General features: G+C 33.3%; 1 protein-coding gene across 1 annotated transcript; it reads right to left on the minus strand.

Moving 5' to 3' along the window:
* Nucleotides 1–1,545: 1,545 nt before the first annotated feature.
* LOC123700643 lies at nt 1,546–21,595 on the minus strand. The gene is made up of 8 exons (XM_045647890.1): nt 21,260–21,595; nt 16,018–16,204; nt 14,890–14,994; nt 9,781–9,915; nt 8,427–8,555; nt 5,280–5,448; nt 4,763–4,905; nt 1,546–3,299 (listed from the first exon to the last, which is right to left on the minus strand). Exons 1-8 carry the CDS (start codon nt 21,406–21,408, stop codon nt 3,210–3,212), a joined length of 1,107 nt encoding a protein of 368 aa, XP_045503846.1. The 5' UTR covers nt 21,409–21,595; the 3' UTR covers nt 1,546–3,209.
* Between the last annotated feature and the right edge of the window lie 1,522 nt (nt 21,596–23,117).

Here is a 23,117-nt window from a genome sequence, read left to right on the forward strand (position 1 = left end):
TCTCGCTCATTCACGTGAAGATCTGCACAGTTAGTCTCTCTTCATCAACCTGCTTTCCTTTGTTTTTGTTTTATCTTGGAAAAACTAAATGAAATTTAACTTTTCATTCATTTAAATTATTGACATAGGTACATACATAAAATAGATTTTTTTATTAGTTTCCAGAGAAAAAAACTGATACAAATGTTCAAAATTATTGATTGATAATGGTAATGATTTTAAATTGTCTTTACTTGAATCTCCTATTTTATTATCTTTTACCAAAAAATTATTATTTAAGATATTTTATTCTACTACATACCTACTATTCTCTATCTGTAACATTAGGTATTCTTTTTTAAAAATGTTACTCCAAAATTGTTTTCGCATTGTGTTGTGATTTATTAGTTATTTAGTAATATTTTTTGTATGAAATTTGTCTTTGAAAAGATAGTTTTTTAGTGTTAACGATGTAAAAAAATCGCTTATAAATTTCTTATAAGTGGGATATGACTTATTCGTAAATTTGATTTTTATGTAGTAAGCATAGCATTCAATACTTTAATTATTATGAAAAGTTCCTATAATTTCGTATAGGAAATAATTAATAAGAATTTCATTTTCATAAATAAATGTGAATAATACGATGAAAAATACAAGTGATAACTGCGTTAAAAACAACCGACTTCAAACTTGCACTTGCAAAATTTACAAATACCTACAGACAAAAATGCTCATAAAATAAAAACTACTGGGCCTATCCGAATAAAATTTTTATGGGACCAATTCGACACCATCCCGCATCGAACAAAAAAAGAATCACGTAAATCGGTTCAGAAACCTCGGAGTAATCGGTGTACATACATAAAAAAAAAAAAAAAAATATATACCGGCCGAATTGATAACCTCCTCCTTTTTTTTGAAGTCGGTTAAAGATCATATCCCCCATTATAAACTATAAGCGACGTATTATTCTAGCTCAATACAGGAAAGAATCCATCCATAAATGTTATATATTTTTTGATAATTAACATAGAAATTGGTGAATTGTGTGATATTTTTTTAAGGCTAATAAATAAATATCATTAGAAAAATGGGTTTTATTTATTTTACCACATACCTAAGTAAAAAGTAAAACCCCATCTGGGTTTTACTTTTCTCTTTGATACAAATTGAGCATGTAAAAAAATAAAGTATTTTTTTTATATTTGTATGAGTGGTAGGCCATTTGTATATTTCTTATATATATATTTTCATTTGTATATTCTGTGGTGGTAGCCCGCCAATCACGCAAGCCATGAAGTTTATCGTTATGTACTTTAAACGATTAATATTTTTCACACACGCAATAATAGGTAGTATTTTTTTTTTCTAGGCCTCTGGCCTAAGCTTAAAAGGTTAAAGAATAAAGGAAATAAATCTAATACTTAGTTTAGGATGCAAAGTACTAAACTTAATATAAATTTGATATGTTCGGTTATTAATAGTAGTAAAAAATTGTAATTTATTGAAGACCATCCTAATACAAATTAGTTGCCATAGGAGACACGAAATAAAACACACAAGCACATTATAATTATTTATTCATGAACCATGATAAAAATGATCATTCCACCTATAACACCTATTGTTACCCTTCACTTGGTAAAGAGTAAAATAAATTAATTTGTAAAATATATTCCACACCGTATTTTAGGAATCTGTTCTCACTAACCGTTACATTATTTCTAATAGGAATGTCTATATTTCTAGTGCGTTGTATGTTAATTTTCACATTTGTCTACATTTTTTCGAAAATAGATAAATTATTATAGGTCTGTGGTAATTTTGAATTTTCTATCCGTTAACTTATAAGTTATCGGATTTTTTTATAGTGATAGGTACTTGGATACCAATTAATTTATCTCACTATATATTATATTATGTGCGTTTTCGAGTAACACAATCAGCTATAAAGACATAAATATCAAACTCAGCTCTCCTTTAGGTACTAAAAATTGTAATTCATTATTATTCAAATGTGAAAATTAATAAACTTATTACTAGTACGAATTTCCACTATTCTAGTAGACTATTTTGCGGATAAATAAGAGAACTTTCATGTCACACACTATTTTAAAATACAATAAGTAATTTACATATTTGAATATGCTGAATAATCTAAATATGATCAAATTACATACATTTTTAGAACTTTGTTATCCATTTCAAGACATACGTTTTTACTGGATTAATGAAAACTTTAGAACACACATATTTATTAATTTAAATTAAATAGTTGTTTCAAGTGGCAACATTCGTGCAATTTATACTTAGAGTATAATAAAACTTACCTAAAAATTTTAAAAGTAAATAAGTACATATAACTTAAATTACTAAAATTATTTATAATTAAAATAAATAAGCAGTTTATTGTAAAATTGTCATGCACTTAAGTTGAGATTTCTTCGTGTTGGAATGATGGACTGCTTTTGTATAGTCATTTAAATAAATAGTTTTTTCGAATAATAAAATAAATAATACACTGGAAAATAAACAAAATTGTCACGTTTAGGGATTCGTCTCTCAAGAAAAAAACGGAACACTTAATTCTTTTGTTTTTACATTTCCTTGCTATTTCTACAAACTATATTTGTACTCTGTTACAATTAAGTACTACGTGACTAAACTAAAACTTAAACTACAATAAATATAACCATTAACCAAAAAAAAAAACAACAAAAAAATGAGAATCAACAGAGAAAGGAACTATTTTCATGGGCGATTTTTTTAAAGCGTCTATAGTCTATATACTCTATGCAATAAAGCGTAGGGAAATAAAGATATAAAAAAATTATAAATATTGAAAAGTTTTTTTTGTGTATAATTCTTTTGTGACCTATAAACTGTAAATATTACTTTTGAACTATCCAGTGCTGTCATTTCAATACCTATTGTATTTTGTAGGTCTATCTAAAGAACAAAATCATTGATGCCAAAAAAAAATTAGAAAAGCTACTATGGTATCTATTTTTCTATATGTGCCAGAAAACATATTTTTTAAAAGCCTTGTAAAGTCAAAACAAAATCGCCTATTGCGAGCTTCAAAATACTTTCAAAGCTATTTGCTTATATTATTATTTCTAAATAGAAGACGGAGTAATGCAAAACATATTTGTCTCTTTTACTCAATATTCATAACTAAGGATGGATTATGTTCAATTGGAAGGTTTTTGTTAGTGGCCTATAAGTTATTGGTCTTCCATAGCATTTTTGAGTTCCATGGCCAGTTTGTAGCCCAGCTCTGGCCGTCTGTCACGACCCTCCACCATTGCTAGCACCTGGTAAATATTATTTTGAGTTAGATTTCATTCTTGTGTCTGGCAGTGATGTGTGCTTGTGTCTGGCAGTATTGTGTGCTTGTGTCTGGCAGCGTTGAATGCTTATGTATGGCAATATTATGTGCTTATGTCTAAAAGGGCTGATAGACGTACGAACTTTAAAGTCGCGGTTTTAAAGTTCGCGTACTTACTCGGCTCGACGTCGGTGACACACGTAGAGCTTGGTCAGTAGCTTCTCGCGTGTCACCGATATCGAATGTCTCTATGTCATCAACAGAGGGAATTTTATGTTATTCAGGAATTAAATATAGACAGTTTAATTAACCAGCACTTATTTTTAAATAAATAGCATTCTAACAAAATAAATGTTCAAAAATTGAAGGATATTTTCTTTTTTACTATTATATTTTGAGGGTACTTTACAAAAAAAGAGCGTCTGCGCCGAGTCCACGCGTCAGGAGTGAAACTTCCTTGGCGTGATTCAAAGATACCTTCGCCAATATTCAATTATATTATATTCATTCATATTATTTATATTAAATTATTTTCATAAAATAAAACTAAAAGAGAAAACGAAATCAGAAAAAGTGGGTGAAAAACTGGCTATAAAAAGAGAGCGTTTATCCCACGTAACTTTGGTGAAGGAGCTACGATGTAGAAGGAAGACTTGCGTAATAATTTAAGGATGCCTGAGCCATTATATGATGAACTTTTGCACTTAGTAACACCTTTTATATCTAGACAGGCTAGGCTCGCGGCTCGCGGCTCGCGGCGGTGACAGACGTGCAAGCCAAGGCGGGCTTCGAGTAAAATTTCAAACATGTTGGATCGTCAACGAACTTACTCGACGGTTTTTAAGTACGCGTACTTGGGGTGACACACGAGCGAAAAAGGTCGTCGAGCCACAAGTTCGCGTACTTACTCGTACGTCTGTCACCCCTTTAACAGTATTGTGCGCTTGTGCCAGTCAGTATTTTATGCTTGTGTCTGGCAGTGTTGTGTGCTTATGTCTTATGTCTGGCAGCGAGCAGGGATGTGTTTGTGTATCGAGCTGTGTCTGCGTATACTCAAAGAGCATTGTTGTGTGTTTGTGTGCGCGTTTGTGTCTGTCACACTGTACTGGTGGGTGGGGCAATTGTTATTACTGCCCATTGTGTATGTATCAAGCAGTGTGGATGTTTGTATCAAGCAGAGTGTTATGTTCTGTGTGTGGCAGTGTGGGTGTTTGTATCAAGCAGAGTTGAATTGTGTGTATATTTAAATAATAATTAGACTAATCAACTTTCTGTTTAATATTTGCACACCCAATCAATGGGTAGAATTTATTAGCCACATATATTTAAACATCTATAATTTGTACTACATTCTTGCAAATAAATAAAATTTGAATTTGAATTTTGAGTGTTATGGTCTGTGTATCAAGCAGTGTATTTTCATGTGTATGTATGTATATGTATACTCACGTCCTGCGAGCTAACAATCAGCCCGTTGCCCGCAAGTATAGCGCTCTTAGTACGCTGCATGTCTGCGATATCAACACCGCGACACGCGTCCTCAACAAGCACCGCGCGGTAACCGATACCGAGCGCATCGGCTATTGTTGCACCTTTATTATATGAACCAATATTATAAAAAATACATTTTTGAAGTGAAACTTCTTTAGGCACGCCGAGAATTAAATTTCAAGGTCACGTCATTGCAATACCGTCACGTCATGGAGGAGGCAACGATTTTGGTATTTTTGAATCTTGCCAAATAAGGGCGTCCGATTGACCTTCAAATATGCCGCATCTGATTTGGAATTTGGTTAAAAAGAGTTGAGAGTTATGATCATCCGGATGGATTTAAGTTTCATCAAAAAATCAATTTCATCCAATACGAAGAAAAATAAAAAGATACTACAATAATCATTACAACATAAAAAAAATAAAATTATCTGTGCTAAAATTCATAAAATCACACACACACAGTGCCACTCACCCACACACACATCGTACGCGATGCCGCATATGTATATATCGGTAGCGCCGCGCACGCGCAGCTGCGTGCTGAGACTAGTCTCGGTGAGCTTCTTGTTGTCCCAGAACACGGAGTACGAGTCGACCTCCGGGTTGGTACCTTTGTACACTTTTATCGCGTTTTCTACTATCTGTAAGGGAATTATTTTATTTTAAATTATATTTTTAATAAATTAATATTAATTATTTTTTAATTATATATAATATGTTAAAGCGTGGTTGTATTACGTAATTAAATACTGATATAATATTTCTTAGACATCTTTACTCGACCAAAGTCAAGACAAGAATGACTCGCAACTGCAGACGACCGTTATTTATAGGACGATCACAACAACTATTCGAGTGGCGTGACAGTGTGAGTCAGCGCAGGTGTTATTTGTGTTGTTTTGATCGTTATTTTGAATACGACATGAAATATTATTATTACTCGATAATTAAATGATTGTTAATACTTTTATCCAATTGGTTATTGTTAAAATAATTAATGAAGTTAATCAATTGATTTACTTTTAAAATATAATTTTATCTTTAAATTAAACGCGCTAACACGGCCATTCTGAAAAAAGCTCGTGCTCTGAGCGTTAATTCAAAACTCAAAATATCAATGATATAATTCACAGTTGTTGGAATGATATAGTTCGCGCTGGTGACATTCAGACTTGTTTTAAGTATTCAAATTATTTGTTTCTTTGTCCAGTTGTCAGACAAGTGACAATCAGGTTATTATTATTTCCCGCCCGGTTGTAACAATCCGTGCAATTGGCATTTGATTGTATTATTATCTGCCCAGTTGTAAGACTAAGTCACAGAAGACCCGTACAGACAAGTGGCATTCGATTGTATTATTATCTGCCCAGTTGTAAGACTAAGTCACAGAAGACCCGTACAGACAAGTGGCATTCGATTGTATTATTATCTGCCCAGTTGTCAGACTAAGTCACAGAAGACCCGTACAGACAAGTGGCATTCAATTGTATTATTATCTGCCCAGTTGTCAGACTAAGTCACAGAAGACCCGTACAGACAAGTGGCATTCGATTGTCATAATAAGTTTCCATTACCGCTAACACGGTCATCTAAATTCTGCTTTGGTACTATTCTTACACGTACATAGGACACAATAGCAGTTTAGCAATTGCTTTTACTTTTCGCTTCATAGCAATCATTGTCTAGTATTATTGTGATTTGATGATATTTACATATGATTCGATAGCTTAACGAATTCTGTCAGCTGCGAACAGCGGCTTCTGTATCTCATCTGTATCTCAACTCTCAAGCGATAATCGTAAGCCCTGGAACATAATTAAAAGTTAAAACACAATTTATATCTGGCTTGGCCATAGTAAAACAATAACGTCCTCGTACGTTCATTTGAAATGAGTACGGTAATTTATCTTGTTGTATCAAAAGTCAAAACAGTGTATTAACACAAACATAACCGCTCGGCCAAACTGACCTTAGAGAACACCAGTGACATTCACATGATGAACTCAAATTCAAATATTGATTTATTTAACTGGACTTTAAGTAGAAGCGCTTTTCAATCGTCAAAATACAGAAAAATAATAATTTACCACCACAATAGCTTACACTGGGCGCCATCGAAGGCACCACATTGGATTCAAATTCCCTGGGATCAATAACTTATTGTTTGCGACTTATGCACGTCGTTCGCTTACCACAATTAAAGGCTCAAATATCCTGGACAACCGCCCGGATTGCACATCACATTAAAATATTGATGAACTACATTACCGTTACAATATTCCACACCACGAACATTTACTTCAAACAACACACAAGAAAACACTCATTGTGCGAGTTCCTTCATCCTTGTTTACTTGAAGTCAATTCAATTCAATTTTTTCGAAGGTTGAAGTCCACAGTGGTATACTGTCATGATGGTGACAGTGACAGTTGCACACTGTCACATAGTATGATGGAAGAATTTGTGCCAGCCTGCCAGGATTCCGAGTAAGGGCTGGTTCATCTTCTACTTCTGATGTTAAAGCGTGGTTGTATTACGTAATTAAATACTGATATAATATTTCTTAGACATCTTTACTCGACCAAAGTCAAGACAAGAATGACTCGCAACTGCAGACGACCGTTATTTATAGGACGATCACAACAACTATTCGAGTGGCGTGACAGTGTGAGTCAGCGCAGGTGTTATTTGTGTTGTTTTGATCGTTATTTTGAATACGACATGAAATATTATTATTACTCGATAATTAAATGATTGTTAATACTTTTATCCAATTGGTTATTGTTAAAATAATTAATGAAGTTAATCAATTGATTTACTTTTAAAATATAATTTTATCTTTAAATTAAACGCGCTAACATATATAATTAAAAAATAGGTACTTATCGATTTGACGTATTTTTTTATTTTCGTCTTTTGATACAGCGAAGTTATACTGTCTAAAGTTAAAAATGTTACATGTCTTTCATCATGTGAGTTATCGGTTATTTAGGTATAAATTCAATGTTTTCTTTTTCCCGAATATCTAAATTTGATTTTGTTAGTACATATTGCAACAATTCCTTAATAAAAACTTAGCTTCACTCTTATTATTTTTTGCACTAGTTATTGATAAGCTTCGCTCATTATTTAAGCAAACAACAAATTTTCAAAAGTATTTTTTAACTTCTCTAGATTTAATGAAATAAACTGTTTATTTTAATGAAATAAACTGTTTATGTTTAATGAAATAAACTGTTAGTTATATTTTTTGGTTTTTATGGCATTCAAATGCTTTATAAATATAAATTTATAAAGAATAGAAAAAATTCGATCACGAGGCGGGACTCGAACCCGCATCCTTCGCGCCATTCCGGGGCGGATGCCTAACCAACTCAGCCACTCGTGACCCGCCTGAGCAATCGAATTTATTCTATTCTTTCAGTTTTATGTGTCTTAAGGGACACACCGCGCGCCATCTATTGAGATGATTTAACAACCATCTCAACCAATATGAAACACTTTTCAGTGAATACAATATTGTAACGATGGAACACGACCTTTTCTTGAATTTATATTTATAAATTTATATAACTGTTAGTTAGATAGTTATTATAAACTTCAATTAGTTCCCCAAACCTTAAGATCCTTATGCAACTCTGCACCCCACGAGTCTTGCACGCAGTGTCTCGGCCACAAGCGTTGTTTCATCGGCGGCGGTCCAGCGAACACCACCGTATCGTATGCCTGGGCTTTGTCCGCTGATACCTTTAATTTTAAATTTATAATTAATAAAGTTATCATAGATAATTGAAGTCAAACTTCTTTAGGCATGTTGAGAGTAAAATTTCAAGGTCGCATTAGACAATTCCGTCACGTCATGGAGTAAGGCGACGTTGGTATCTTTGAATCTGGCCAAAGAAGTTTCACTTCTGACACGTGCGCTCGGCACACGCTTTTTTTTATTAAGCAAAAATTTCGGACTAACAAACTATGGCGCAAGCTTGCGCTTTGAGCTTTAATATCATTTTTAACAGTACAGTTTATAGTTTTTATCACCATAATTAAAAATTTAATCAGTATCAATTCTATTGTCCTCATAATCATCATCAATGATATAAACATTATTACCAAAACAATCAACATCTTCATAATTACCACCACAGAAATAAGCATAAAAATTATTTCATTCCAAAGAAACCATTCTATAGTAAACTACTAGTAAGTACTAAATATACTAACTTAAATTAAATTTCTACCTAATTCTAAATTACAATGATTTTACAAAATTTTAAACCAATTACTTAATTCGATTATTAGAAATAGGTACATAAAGGTCAGCAAATCTATTTATAAATCATAATGTAGTGAATGAATAGACAATTCTATTGTTTGCTTACAGGAAACTAGTAAATTGCTTGAAACATGATACACATTGTATAGCTGATACCTTTTACGGTAATAAATTAGATGCCATTATTAACAAATCAAACATCATTTCATTTCATTATTAACGTTGCATTATTTAATCCATTAAATGATAAATCTTTCATGTTATATTTAATATTTTTTATTATATTCTAGCAACACTGTTAGGTATACAAAACTAATACAAACAAAAACGAATAAATTTAAATTTCATCATGTACCTTTATGAAAAAATTGCTTCCTACACTATCCAATCGATTTTTTTTATTTGTAAAATTCTTGAACACTGAACCAGAAATTGATTTTTCTCCCTCCCAACTACCCCAAGCGAACACAATCAGTGACATTCATAAGATATTTTGGCCTTAAATAAATTATTAAGCTATTGCATAGCTTCTATCGCGGGCCTTGAGCGCGGGGACCGAATCCAGAAATTGCGTAACGAAAAACCTCACGCTCCCCACTCCGACAGGCACGGAGGTATGGCTTGAAGGCATGCTATGCAATAGCTTTACCGCGGCAGTCGCTGAGTGCCACACGTCTTTTTTTATTATTAATAACTCACCGGGCTAGACGGATCCAACTCTCGCAAATGCACGTTATCGATAAACGATACATGGTCTGGTGGATGCCAGTCCAGCGAGTAGAACACGCAGTCAAACGGCACGGAGTCCAGGAGACGGTTTATTGGTTCTACCACCTGGGGAGAATATACTGCCTGATTGAAAATGGAGATAAAATTTATATAAAGTAAAAAAAATAAAAATAAAAAATAGTTTACTTGGAAACAATACATAAATACAAAAGAAATTAGACACGACGATCGCCTTAACTAGGACTTACTGTGCTAGAGACGATTGATGCCTGCCTCTCCAGACTTAAAAGTCGTTGATGATTCAAAATAGAGCTAAATTTAACATTTGGATGGATGATTCAAAATGGAGCTTAACTTAAATAAACATAACTTGACGACCATCTGAATGGATAGTCCTTAGACCTTATGCTACTTACTAGTCGCTAGTTTAGTTTCTTAAACTAAATCAGTAAAACAAGGAACCGCAGATGGGATACTTAGAAATCTAGCTCAATAAGAGGCGTTTAAGTATTAACTTCGTACAGAAAGAAAGGGCCTAACTCTCTATAAACTCGTACAGAGTTTATAGTTTAGTCCTATTTTTAGATATCTGAGGCTAATGAATTTGTACAACAGGCTTCCGATACATTTCCAATAATTACGAGATACCTAGTAAAATATAAATATAGACCAATAACGTATAAACAATTACATTTATTTTGGACAGTCGTATCAGCATGCAACATACATACCAAATTCTGGAAATGTAGTCCTAAGGCAAATTATTTACTTAACACATACAAATCGGGATCGTTCAATTCTAAATAGGTGATATGTTATCCAGATCACAAGGTATAGTTTATTATTTACTACACTAAAATGAGCCAGCCAGTAAAATAGATCATAACAATGACAAACTGATTCCCATTACGACATAGAATAAGATCAAATGGAGCGTAAACACAAAGGAATTGTTTACAAAGCCACTGACTTGCATTTAGTATGTTAATCTATCGTGTTTTTGTCAGTAAGGTAAAGAGAATATTATTAGCTTTCCACCCGCGGCATCGCCCACGCAGTCAAAGAAAAACCCGCATAGTTCCCGTTCCCGTGGGATTTCCGGGATAAAACTTATCCTATGTCCTTTCTCGGGTATCAAAATATCTCTATACCAAATTTCATGCAAATTGGTTCAGTAGTTAAGGCGTGATTGAGTAACAGACAGACAGAGTTACTTTCGCATTTATAATATTAAGTATGGATTTGCTTAGAAGTAACCGTATGTCCAAGTTAGAAACTTGTTAAATAACTTTTTTCAGTATTCCAGCCAGCTTGAGCTATCAAGCCGTACATAGCGTATTAACTTAAACAATAACTTGATATACTTAACATACGAGATGGATTGCAAAAAAATATATTTTTTCATCACAAAAAGTAAACATTCTCTGTTGTGGACAAACTATTTCCAATAATTGCGATAATTTTTAACGTTATTAAAAGCAGAATTTATTGAAATTGCTTCGTGTCTCGTGAGAACTGATTTCTTGCATTCATTTATTTTTAGAATAGTTATGTAGTAATGAAAGCTCTAATGTCAAGGTTACTGGTAACGTCTTTGTAACATCTAGATTTTATTTTTATTTAGATTTTAGGTTTAAACTGGGCCCTTTTCTTTTAAAACTAACAGAATGTTCAATTTCTCACCATTACAGTTTCTCCTTGAGATAACTGCGTTTTAGATAGATACAATTATTATGATACTCATAATCATACATGTACTTGAACCAATTGAAGTGATTGTTATAATTTGTTCTTATCCTCATATAAGTACCTTGTTCAATAAATCTGTATATTAAGGGCAGATTTATATTGTTAAAGAACCTTAATGTGAACAAAAAACTTCAAGGATATTCAATTTGTCAAAGCTTCGAATTTTCTATTATGTTTAAAATGTACGTTAATCCTATAAAATCCTATGTCATTTATCATCCTGAATACACCCAGATTACTCCAAATCCTTTACAATGCTTTGCAACGACCAATCGTGTACGTTCTGTCGAACCAATAAACAGTTTGAAATATTCTCAACCAATCACATTTTGGCACACACACCCAGCAACCAATCAGGGGACGCGGAAAGTGTTCCGAAAATAAATCTCATTATAGCAACCGACTGAAATCGTATAGTTTCCGTGCCTGGCACCGCGTTAATTGCCTCCAATGGAGTGAGAATGTCAAGCCATCAACACTTACACCGTTAACTTTAACCAAAAGCTGTCATTGTTTAATTCGCGATCCAACTTTCGCGTAAACCGTTTAATTTGATTACTTCAGAGGAAATTAGTTATCCAACTTGTAAGTTTGTAGACGATGCCGAATTATGTAATGAGGGTTTATTCTTGAAACTATTTTCCAAGTTTTCGGAATTGTTTGACGTAACGTTGTTATAAAGATTGTCATTGCGGTTTTTACCACTGCACTGGAAGGAAGTTTATGTGTTTTAATATACGTATGTCGTATATTATGCTTCTGACATTATCCTGTACAATGGGACTTAAGCTGAGGTCTATATTCGTCTTAATAGAGACTCTTTGAATTAATGTCAATTATACAAAATAAATGATAAATAATCACCATAGATAGACGACTTTATTGCAAAGATCGCTTATAGCCTGTTGTGATGATTGAGCCTACAAAACATTTGATAAACAACGTGAAGGGCTATCTGATTTGAACCTCCCAATCTATTCTGATAAGTTACCATTTCAATCAAGCCAAAATCATCCTTGCTGATAAGAAGTAACGATTCAATTCTTTATGCCCTACTGTCCTACACTACTTTGACCTTTGCCGCTTTAAAAACAATCAATATAACTTTGGATACGATCCAAAAATCATCCCGTTCAATTGGTACAAAGTTACCGTTTAACCTAATGCAGGTAACTACTAACTTCTTTCATGCAAGCTTCACCAATTTTCATTTGGAAATTACTGTCATACTTCAATGTTACGAGCCACGGGATTATTTATTGGTATTTTAAGTGCTATTTGAGTCGTTTTTTGCGGTAGAATACTGCAATATAAAGGGCACAAAATAACACTTTATTGAGTGGTAAATTTGGAATTATTGACCTAAAAGGTGATTTGCTTGACATTTTTGGAAGGTGGGATCAAATTTGGAAAACGATTTGCATTTAATAGCTTCTATCGTCAGAAAAGATGTAGCTTATTTTGAAACGTGTAAGTGAGGAATACCTCGGATAAAACTCTAACATGTTTAAAAGTTACATGATGACAAAACCACTTTATTATGTTATGAGCAGGCAGTGTGAGGAGGTTGGCGGGTGAAACCACAAAGCACGTGTGTGTTTTAGCGTCTAAACGTGACATTTGAGTGCTAAGAATGGAGACATCGAGAGAGTATGCAACATGTTAACATAATCGCGTCAAAAATAAAATCATATTGAATTTATGAAGAAGACAGCCAAATTAGTATGGTACTTTAAAATCCAAAAATTGAAGTAAGGGCGCAATGTTTAACATCTTTTTTTTTGGAAATACTACATCTAAATATTATAATCTATTTAAATAGCAGGGTCTGCATCTACTCTCTCCGTTAAATTAGTCAGAGTCTGTAACCACTGCGCCAAACAAATTCGATTTATAAGGTACCTAATAGAAATCAACCGCATACTACTACCACCGCCTACAGTCAGCAACGAAAGTTTCTATTTCGTAGGTATATACGTGGTTAATACCGATTTATACTAATCTACTACTATCTAAAATACTAATCGTAGAATATAATTTTTCTCTATTCTTTAAAAATGTATTTTTATAAAGCATTTCAATGCCAAAAAACCAAAATATCAGAATCGTAGAATTTCAATGCGAATCTTTGAAGCCAAATAGAAATTGCGAAGGAAAACTACTTTTTCAATGGAGACATGAACTAAACGGCTAGTTAGATTTAATATAATTAAGTGCCTATTATCTAATACTTAATTCTAGTTTAAGGGTTCACCCTTCAGAAATTGTGTAAACAATACCTTGCCTATTATCTAAAACCTATTTCAAGTTTTAGCCGACTATTTTGCCGACCGTACCGTACAAGGGCCATGTGATAACGATTGCTACGTGCAATCGATCAAACACGCGTCCTTTGATAACACATACAAAACAAGCCACATCAATACATCCTACTTTAATGAAATGTTTGAAGCTTTCAGGTTATGAGGTTTTGGAAATAAAATTATTTGAGCCTTTATTATGTAGTTGGAATTTCGATTCAAACTTTTACTAATTTTAATCAATTTCTTTGAATTGTATATTATACGCTAATAAATTATATACTAAAACCTTCCTCTGAATCAATCTATCTTTTTAAAAAAAACCGCATCAAATCTGCGTAGTTTTATCCCTTTTCGCGTATCGAAAATTACATGTGAATGGAATAAATTGACCCGGAAATTTCGCAAAGACAAACTTCTAATATAGAGCCTCCATAATCTTCAGGAACTTATAAAATGAAGCGACACAGATATTATTGAATATGTCGTGTCGGCAGCCAATTTGAGTTGCATTAGCATACGACGTGGGACCGCAGTACTGCTTATATTTAGAACGAATATGTCGGATCCATGAAATAGGCAGATCTTTGTTTATCATTGTTTATTCTTTGGTTATTTGCGGGTAGTTATACTTAAGTTTTTTGGGCTGCTTTTACTAATAATTAATGTCCCAGATAGCCTATTTAACACTTTTTCAGACATTAATTGTCGTTTTTACTCAACAACACAGATGATATCCAGAAGATATGAAACCATGGTTATTGATTATTATGTATAAAATATGACGTTTCTAATTAAGAAATATGACGATTTTAATTAAACTGTATTGGCTTACGTATCCATAAATTTTTATATCATAGCGAAGGTCGTCACAATCACACATTTTAAACAAAATCTACGTTTAAACAAGAAGTTTAAAATATACTAGATGTGTGAAACAGGAATGATAAACCATATGCCTACAAGCATACCCTTCAAGGAAACTCTCAGTATAATTATGTAGGTACAATTTCTATTGAAATTAACTCACCTCACTGCCATCCTGCTGAGCGTTGCATTTGCTGATATTCAGGGTTCCCGAAATGAAGTCATTTTGCACATCTACTATGAGGAAAGCGCTGACCGGCCGCACTATCTGTGAAGTCAATTTTGGTTTAGACTATTTAAGAAAATTGAACTCCGGCCTATATTTGACAGGTAGAGTATATTTTCTCTCCTACTGATGTGTCATGACTTGATCATGAAAAAAAAAACTGAACCTAAAACTTAGGTAGGTATGTAAATAAAAATCTGATTTTGCTGAAACCTCGCACTAGTTACAATGCGAGATAAAAATATTTCCTTATAGCCTATACCCACACGCGTATGTACCTAGTTCGTTACAGACTTGAATAAAAAACCGTACCCAAAAATGGAATCAACAAATAAACACACATATTTAACATAGAATACCTTTTTATTGGATCATACCATCAAAGGTTATAAGTTAATCTAGATACATCAGCAACCATTTACTTCAATTGATCCGGGACTTTACCTTTTCCCTAATAACAATGTGTAAGAGCAATTCTTCTCGAGATACATGTGACATCATTCTAATATTTGTCATTGCTTTGATTTGAATTGAGAGGATATAAATTATCCAGTTTAATTTTTACTATTTTACCTATAGCTGTTAAAAGGGTAAATGAGAATACACAAAAATACGTAACCTGCACTATTAGGAAAACCTATTGGCTTAGCTATCTTTACATAGCTTAGATAAAATATGATCTAGTTTTTAAGTCGTTTGATTGTGATTAGGTTCGCGTTGTGATAATACATGACGTATTCTCATTAATCATCCTGGTAAAGGAAATCCATTTACACTTGACTGACTAGTCACTCCTACACTTTAGTATCAAATATTTATTCATGCACATCACACTCTTTTCAAATATCCTAAACCTATAATGTATGTATTTAATGAAATTATATGTATGTAAGAACATATTTATTTGAGTGTAACTACAAATTAGACTTATGATAGAACCGCAACTTTAGTGACGTCGAAATGCTCCTAAAAACATATTATACGGTAGAGGATGATGCTGCAATGGTTTTCCTCGTAACTCCTTACATCGTCAATTCAATACCGAGATTAATATAAAGTACTCACCACTTTAATCCAATGGTTCCAGCAAAACGTGAACTCTTCTTTATCAATGAAGCCATCTCCATTCTTATCAAACACTTGGAAGATGTGCCGCGCTTTTTCTTCGGATAGGGGGTAGATGTGACCCTTGTCGTTACGGAATAACGCCTTGCAGATCAGCCGGAACTCTTCTAGATTCAACTGCCCATCCCTGTGTGGAAAAATTGAAATAATGATCTAACTCAAGTTGTTCAGAAATTTTAAAGAAATAGAAAACATTCGATCACGACCGGAATTTGAACCCGCGTATTTTGCTGTACAGTAGCAATACCTTATGACCTATCCCACATCGGCAATCGATTGTCTTCTACTTTTTCGGATTTCTGAGCGTAAGGGACACTCCAAGAGTATAGTTATTGGCAATGAAGTTAGTCTAGCAGTGCACAGATAATTTTTAGTTAAATTTGATCAATAAATTAGATATATGGATAGAGATACGGATAATAGAGCTTTCTTATAAATACTGTATTTTAAAGATACTTTAAAGTTTAAAGGGCATATAGCTTTCAATTAAAAGATAAAAACAAATATGAAGTTTCAGTAACGTTCTGTTTTCAGTTTTTCAGTACACAACTATCTAAACGTAATAATACCTTAATTGTTAGACACGATAGAGAGAACAAGGTTATCGTATTTTACTACGTTGTGTAAGGTATAATCAATGTAATTTATTTGCTTACTATTGTTCAGTGTACCTGCTACAATAGAAAAATATTAATCAATTTAATCAATTCATTATTCATGAGTTTGCGTGGCATGAGACGCGCTGAGGTAAAATTAAAATCTAACTTTCTCTATATTTTTGGTTATTCGTAACAGTACCTAGATCTCTCTCTCTCTACCAAGCACCATAATCCATACTAATATTATAAAATATGCGAAAGTATCCATACTTAATATTATAAATGCGAAAGTAATTCTGTCTGTCTGTCTGTTACTCAATCACGCCCTAACTACTGAACCAATTGGCATGAAATTTGGTATAGAGATATTTTGATTCCCGAGAAAGGACATAGGATAGGTTTTATCCCGAAAATCCCACGGGAACGGGAACTACGCAGGTTTTTCTTTGACTGCGCGGGCGATGCCGCGGGTGGAAAGCTAGTATAAAATATGCGAAAGTAACTCTGTCTGTTACTCAATCACACCTTAACTATTGAACCAATTTGCATGAAATTTGGTATAGAGATATTTTGATACCCGAGAAAGGACATAGGCTACTTTTTACTCCGGGAAATAGGATAGGTTTTATCCCCGGAAATCCCACAGAAACGGGAACTATGCGGGTTTATCTTTGACTGCGCGGGCGAAGCGGCGGGTGGAAAGCTAGTATATAATAGTTTGTTTGGTTTCTAGGAACTGATCCTACTATTTTTTATCTTATCTTGCTAATATTATAAACGCGAAAGTTCGTTTTCACTATTTTATGCGAAAATCAATGTACGGATTTGATGATACTCGACAATGATGTAGCTTATGTACCATTAAAAGCTATAGAAATACATTCTTGTGTCAGAGGGTTCGTCTACGGGTGAAACTGCGCGGTACAACCCACCGGGTACCACAAAACCTACTCTCCTAGGTTTTACCGCGTATTAGTATCTCCCCCAGTATGTACCTATCATGTACAAAAAATCTGCCGTTTAGTAGTCTAATCTAATATAACATAATATGTTATGTTATGTACTGGTGTTTTGGGAGTATGAACTGATGTAAAACGTCTTTGTTGAGAAATAGGTTATACCTACGCGTATCTATACTAATATTATAAAGCTGAAGAGTTTGTTTGTTTGTTTGTTTGAATTCGCTAATCTCAGGAACTACTGGTCCGATTTAAAAAATTCTTTCGGTGTTAGATAGCTCATTTATCTAGGAAGGCTATAGGCTATATATCATCACGCTACGACCAACGGGACGGGAGCCACGGGGGTGAAACCGCGCGGAGCAGCTAGTTATAAATATAAAGTTGCGAGTGTCTGTAAAGTGTACATGTTATTTAATATATAATTAAGTATTTTTAATTAGTCATTATGTAATATATTCTTTGTTATGTAAGTTACAATATACATATAATGGTATTTTTATCCATACTATTTATAATATCTCGTGTTTTGTCACAGTAACCTTGACATGCCGATTTGTTACAAGCAAATAATTCTTCTTTGTTATTTGATTATTATTAAATAATACTTACTGTAAACTTATAGTTATTGTCTATTTAAGAATTGCACGAGGTTCTAACATATTTACGTAAAAAATTAAATGGAACTATAAACTTATACTAATATTATAAACCTGAAGAGTTTGTTTGTTTGAATGCGCTAATCTCAGGAACTACTGGTCCGATTTGAAAAATTATTGCGGTTATAGGCTATATATCATCACCCTAAGACCAACAGGAGCGGAGCAATGCGGGTGAAACCGCGGGGCACAGCAAGTACCTAATTAATATAGTTAACAAAACAACTCATGAAATTATTGTTTTGTCACCAAAGGATCCTTTTGATACAAAGTAAATTAAATGTTTAAAGTGGATCCGAAATCGAGTGTGAAGGAGTCGTACATACAAACATACACAGACGAATAATGAAAGTATGTTAAAACTAGCTTCCGCCCGCGACTCCGTCCGCGCGGATGTCGGTCTTCGCGTGGATGGTTTATTTCTCCATTTTGAGTAACTCTGACTATGACATCTTATAAATATCTATTGGACCCAAATACGGCTAGGCCTATAATAATACGCAACGTGTGTTCGCGGTTCTACAGAACAACGTCTATGGATAAAACTGAAAAATTAAGATTAATTTTTTTTCTACGTATTTTTCCAGGATAAAAAGTATCCTATTTTACGCCCAGGATAATCTTCTTTATAAAAATGAATCGCAAAATGTGTTGGTAAGCGCATAACTCGAGAACGGCTGAACCAATTTCGATAATTCTTTTTTTATTATATTTCTTGAAGTACGAGGATGGTTCTTATGTAGAGAAAACGTAAACATGTACCACGGGCGAATCCGGGGCGGACCGCTAGTAAGGTATAATTATACCAAGTTTCATTGAAATCGAACCGTTAGTTTTCACGTGATGTCTTCACATACAGACAGACAGACAGACAAAAATTTTATTAATCACATATTTGGGTTTGGTATCAATCCAGCAACACCCCCTGCTATTTATTTTTTCAATATTTGCTATGTACAGAATTGACCCTTCTACAGATTTATTATATGTATGTATAGATTCGGCAAGTATCTATGCTTTTCAACGCGTCACTAATTAATTAAAAAAATATCCATACTTATTTTTCAAATAAAGAAATTAGGGTCTAAAGTCTAAACTAATAAATAAAACTAGTCTCAATATAAATGCAAAGTATAGCTTTATATGTCTGTAACGTTATCACCTGTGAATCTCTGAATTGGTTTGAATGAATTTTATTTACAAAAGTATTAACATATTATTAAACTTCAGAGATAAACAAAATGTACTTTTCGCGAGTCGCGAGTGGAATTTATAAGTTGTCGAGTCGTGAAGTTTACACCAGCTAAGCCGGCACAATTAAATTTAATAAAAACATATTGTTGTTATAGGTAAACCAGAATCTGATGGCAATTAGGGAAATCAAAATTTTGAGTGTGCAACCCTGGGGAAAATGGACTGAACGATCTTGATACTGCTTATTTTTTATTTTGTCCTCAATATCATTAGTCACATTACATAAGTGGACAATACTGTACTTAATAATGAGATATCCACTTAATATTTTAAAGGTACATACTTACATGTATAGTATACAATTTAAATTTAAATTACTTTTATACAGGTAATACATATTATTAATTACACATACCTATATTTGTATATTCATTACCAGTATGCCATGTGAAAATATCGATATAATGTTAATGTAGATCATAACTGCTTATAATTTTTTATAAAATAAAATAAAAATAAAATAAAACTATGTTTATTTTCGTAAGTATTAACTTATACACACATTATAAAATTGACTTGGACAGCTTGGATTTGACGAATAGCCGTATTGGAAACTCCTTTAATAAGTTTTCATAAAATTATATTCTAATCAACAAACAATATTATAGTTACCTAAATATTATAATCTTTTTTAATTTAAAGTATCAAAACGGGTAAGTCCAATTTACCAATAAAATCTTCAAAATTGAAAATTGTGATGTGTTTGACCCTTCTTCATCGAATGTTTTTCTATACACATTATAAACAACACCTCTTGCTTGTGATCGCAGCGGCTTTTTCGACATTTTCGAAGAATTTTTAGGCAAAATCCTAAAAATTATTCATCAACTGCAAAAAAGACAAATAATTTGACAACCATTTTGATAGTTGTCAAATAAGTTGCCACATGAAAATCTTATATTTCTTAAATATAAATATGCCATCAGATTCTGGTAGACCTATAGCTTGTAAGTTGTAATTATAATTGGTTTACACCACTTGACTTTGTTGGTAAGATTTTTTTTTTAAATTTTTTTTCATAACATAATTCATATCATCACATAACACAATTTATGGAAACTTGTGTTAGGACATTGTCCATGAAACATGAATATAAAAGAAACCTAAAATCGTATTTATTTAATAATTATTAATTACTATTGCATATTTTTACCAAATCAATTCAGAATTAATGGGGATCATGCACTCTAAACACCTCTTAAACTTTATCAACCGCATTTATTATAAAACTATAAAATTTAATTATAAACTTCTTAACGTTGCACTTACGAAAACATCTAGTATTTTATTTAAGCTGCTGCACACCCTTCTCAAAAACGTACCTATTAAAATTTGTATGTAATTTGTAAACAAATCATCCATTAAAATTAAGTTTTAAACATAAATAAACTTAGAAAAACTTAATTTAAAATTGTTGAATAAATGTTTTTAGTAAGAGCATCTTAACGCTTTAATTTAAAATCAAAGGCTTCTGTAGTTAATTAAAACTGAATAAACTTTCAACAAACCCTTTTTTTTAAGAGGAAATAAATAGAAAAACAAAATCAAAATATTGCCATAACTTAAACATAATTTTCACTTAGGTGCTAAGACAGACTAAGTAGGCATTTGCGCGCAAAAATAGCCAAAAATCGATAAGTCTAGGATGATGTTAAAGTATAATTGTGAAACAATTTTTAATTGATGAATCATGACAAACTTTGAAACATACCCATCCTTGTCGAATGTTTCATAACAGGCGTCCATATCGAAAAAGGTCTCTTTTTCAACTGGGGTTCCGTTAGCAACCTCCGACATCGTTGGTTGGATCGAAATGAGGCGGTCATCGCAACCGCGGCTGTTTATAAGGCAATCTAACATCTTGCGTGATGTACTAACCTAACCACAGGCAGACTAATTTTCACAGTATTTCGCTTACAAACGAAGAGGTTTGCTTCATTTTAACCACATTATGCAGATAAACTGGGAAAAGACACGTTTTTAACTCATAAATATATTAAAATAACTGTAAATAAATAAATATACACAAGACCGGATCAGCTGGCATTTAAATATGTTTTTGACAGTGACATTGGTTAATTAATATTAAATGTTGCCCTGACACATGATTTGTTTCTTTACACGCTTCGTAAAATTGCTTCATTACACACACAAAATTTTAAGGTGCGTCGTGCGCTTATACGTGCAACTAAAATTGCTCAATTCCAGTCAATATTCGACCATTATGACGTCACGACTACATCATGCAATACGGCAGCGGCAACAAGTACCTATCAATGTTGCGCAATACAATATTAGATAGGGAGGCGAGGTAGCTAAATGGCGTAATTCAACGAAAGATAAAATAATTTCGAAAAGAAAAGCTTCTATGGTAAAAACCATTTTAGCGGTGGGTTTGGCGTGTACGGATTTTCAAAAATGTAAAAAAAACAGTTACTTGGGCATTCTCGAGCGCGTCAGATATTCATACTGCGTATGCCCCAAGTGCCTCTGATAACAACGGTATACTAATCTGATCGTCTATCCTAGGCGCGCGTAGTGACGCGATGTAGTGACATATAGAGCTAAATAGTAAACAAGGTTGTTCTATTAGGTCTAAGGTATCTCTCATATCTTAATCTGCCACGCTCGAGTATTGCAGAAAATTCCCCTATTAGCCTCCCTATCTATATGGAGCAATACGGCGCAACTTCGACAACTAGGCAATACTAGCATACACGAGCAATAGGGAATATGCATGAAACTCGAATTAGTCTCAAATATTTTTTAATAAACTTTATTACTTCTTAGAGAAGCTCCTGTAAATATATTTTGATATAATTTAAAATACATTGAGAAATTAATTTTTAAAAAGTCCTAAAAAAGTCTGGGAAATCCAAATATAGTATAAAACGCGCCACCATTGATCAGAGCAAACTACGGAGCAAACCTTATGACCAGCAGGCAGCATTCACAAGCGCGCCCATCCGCCGGATTTGTAGCTGGCGACAAGTCCGCGGACAAAATATCTGCGTGTGTATCGGTATCGGTGTGCGCGGCCGCACCGCACCCAAGCAGCGCCGGACAAATCCATACGTGTGTGTCATTGAGATGATATTACTACGTATGGAGGAGACACCACGAACAAAATCTGTGCGCCATTTTTTTGCTCTAAGTTTAAAAAATTATTATCTAGTTAGGTACTTACCGATGAAAATTATTCCTTGGTACTTTTTATTTGTGCAATATCGTAACACACACGAAGGCATATTTGATGCGTTTCACTTTAAAACAAATAAAAAATGAGCGTGCAGTTAAGCCATACGGTTTATGGTGAGCGGAACATAAGTGATGTAGGCGGTGTCGTCTCCATATGTATATCTCAATGGTGTGTGTGCGTCCGTGAACTTGTCAGTCATTCGCCAAAATGCGTGTCTAATTTTAATAATTCCATGAAGGTTTAGTATTTCATTCTTAAGTAATTAACAAAATCAGGTGGTTCACAGGACTGAATGCATTGCAGCAATTTCATAAGTGTATATTTTTTTCGTTGTTTTAGCCATTCCTCTGCCCACACGCGCTTTTAATTT

Source organism: Colias croceus, chromosome 20, assembly GCF_905220415.1.
Source record: "Colias croceus chromosome 20, ilColCroc2.1".
Taxonomy (NCBI): domain Eukaryota; kingdom Metazoa; phylum Arthropoda; class Insecta; order Lepidoptera; family Pieridae; genus Colias; species Colias croceus.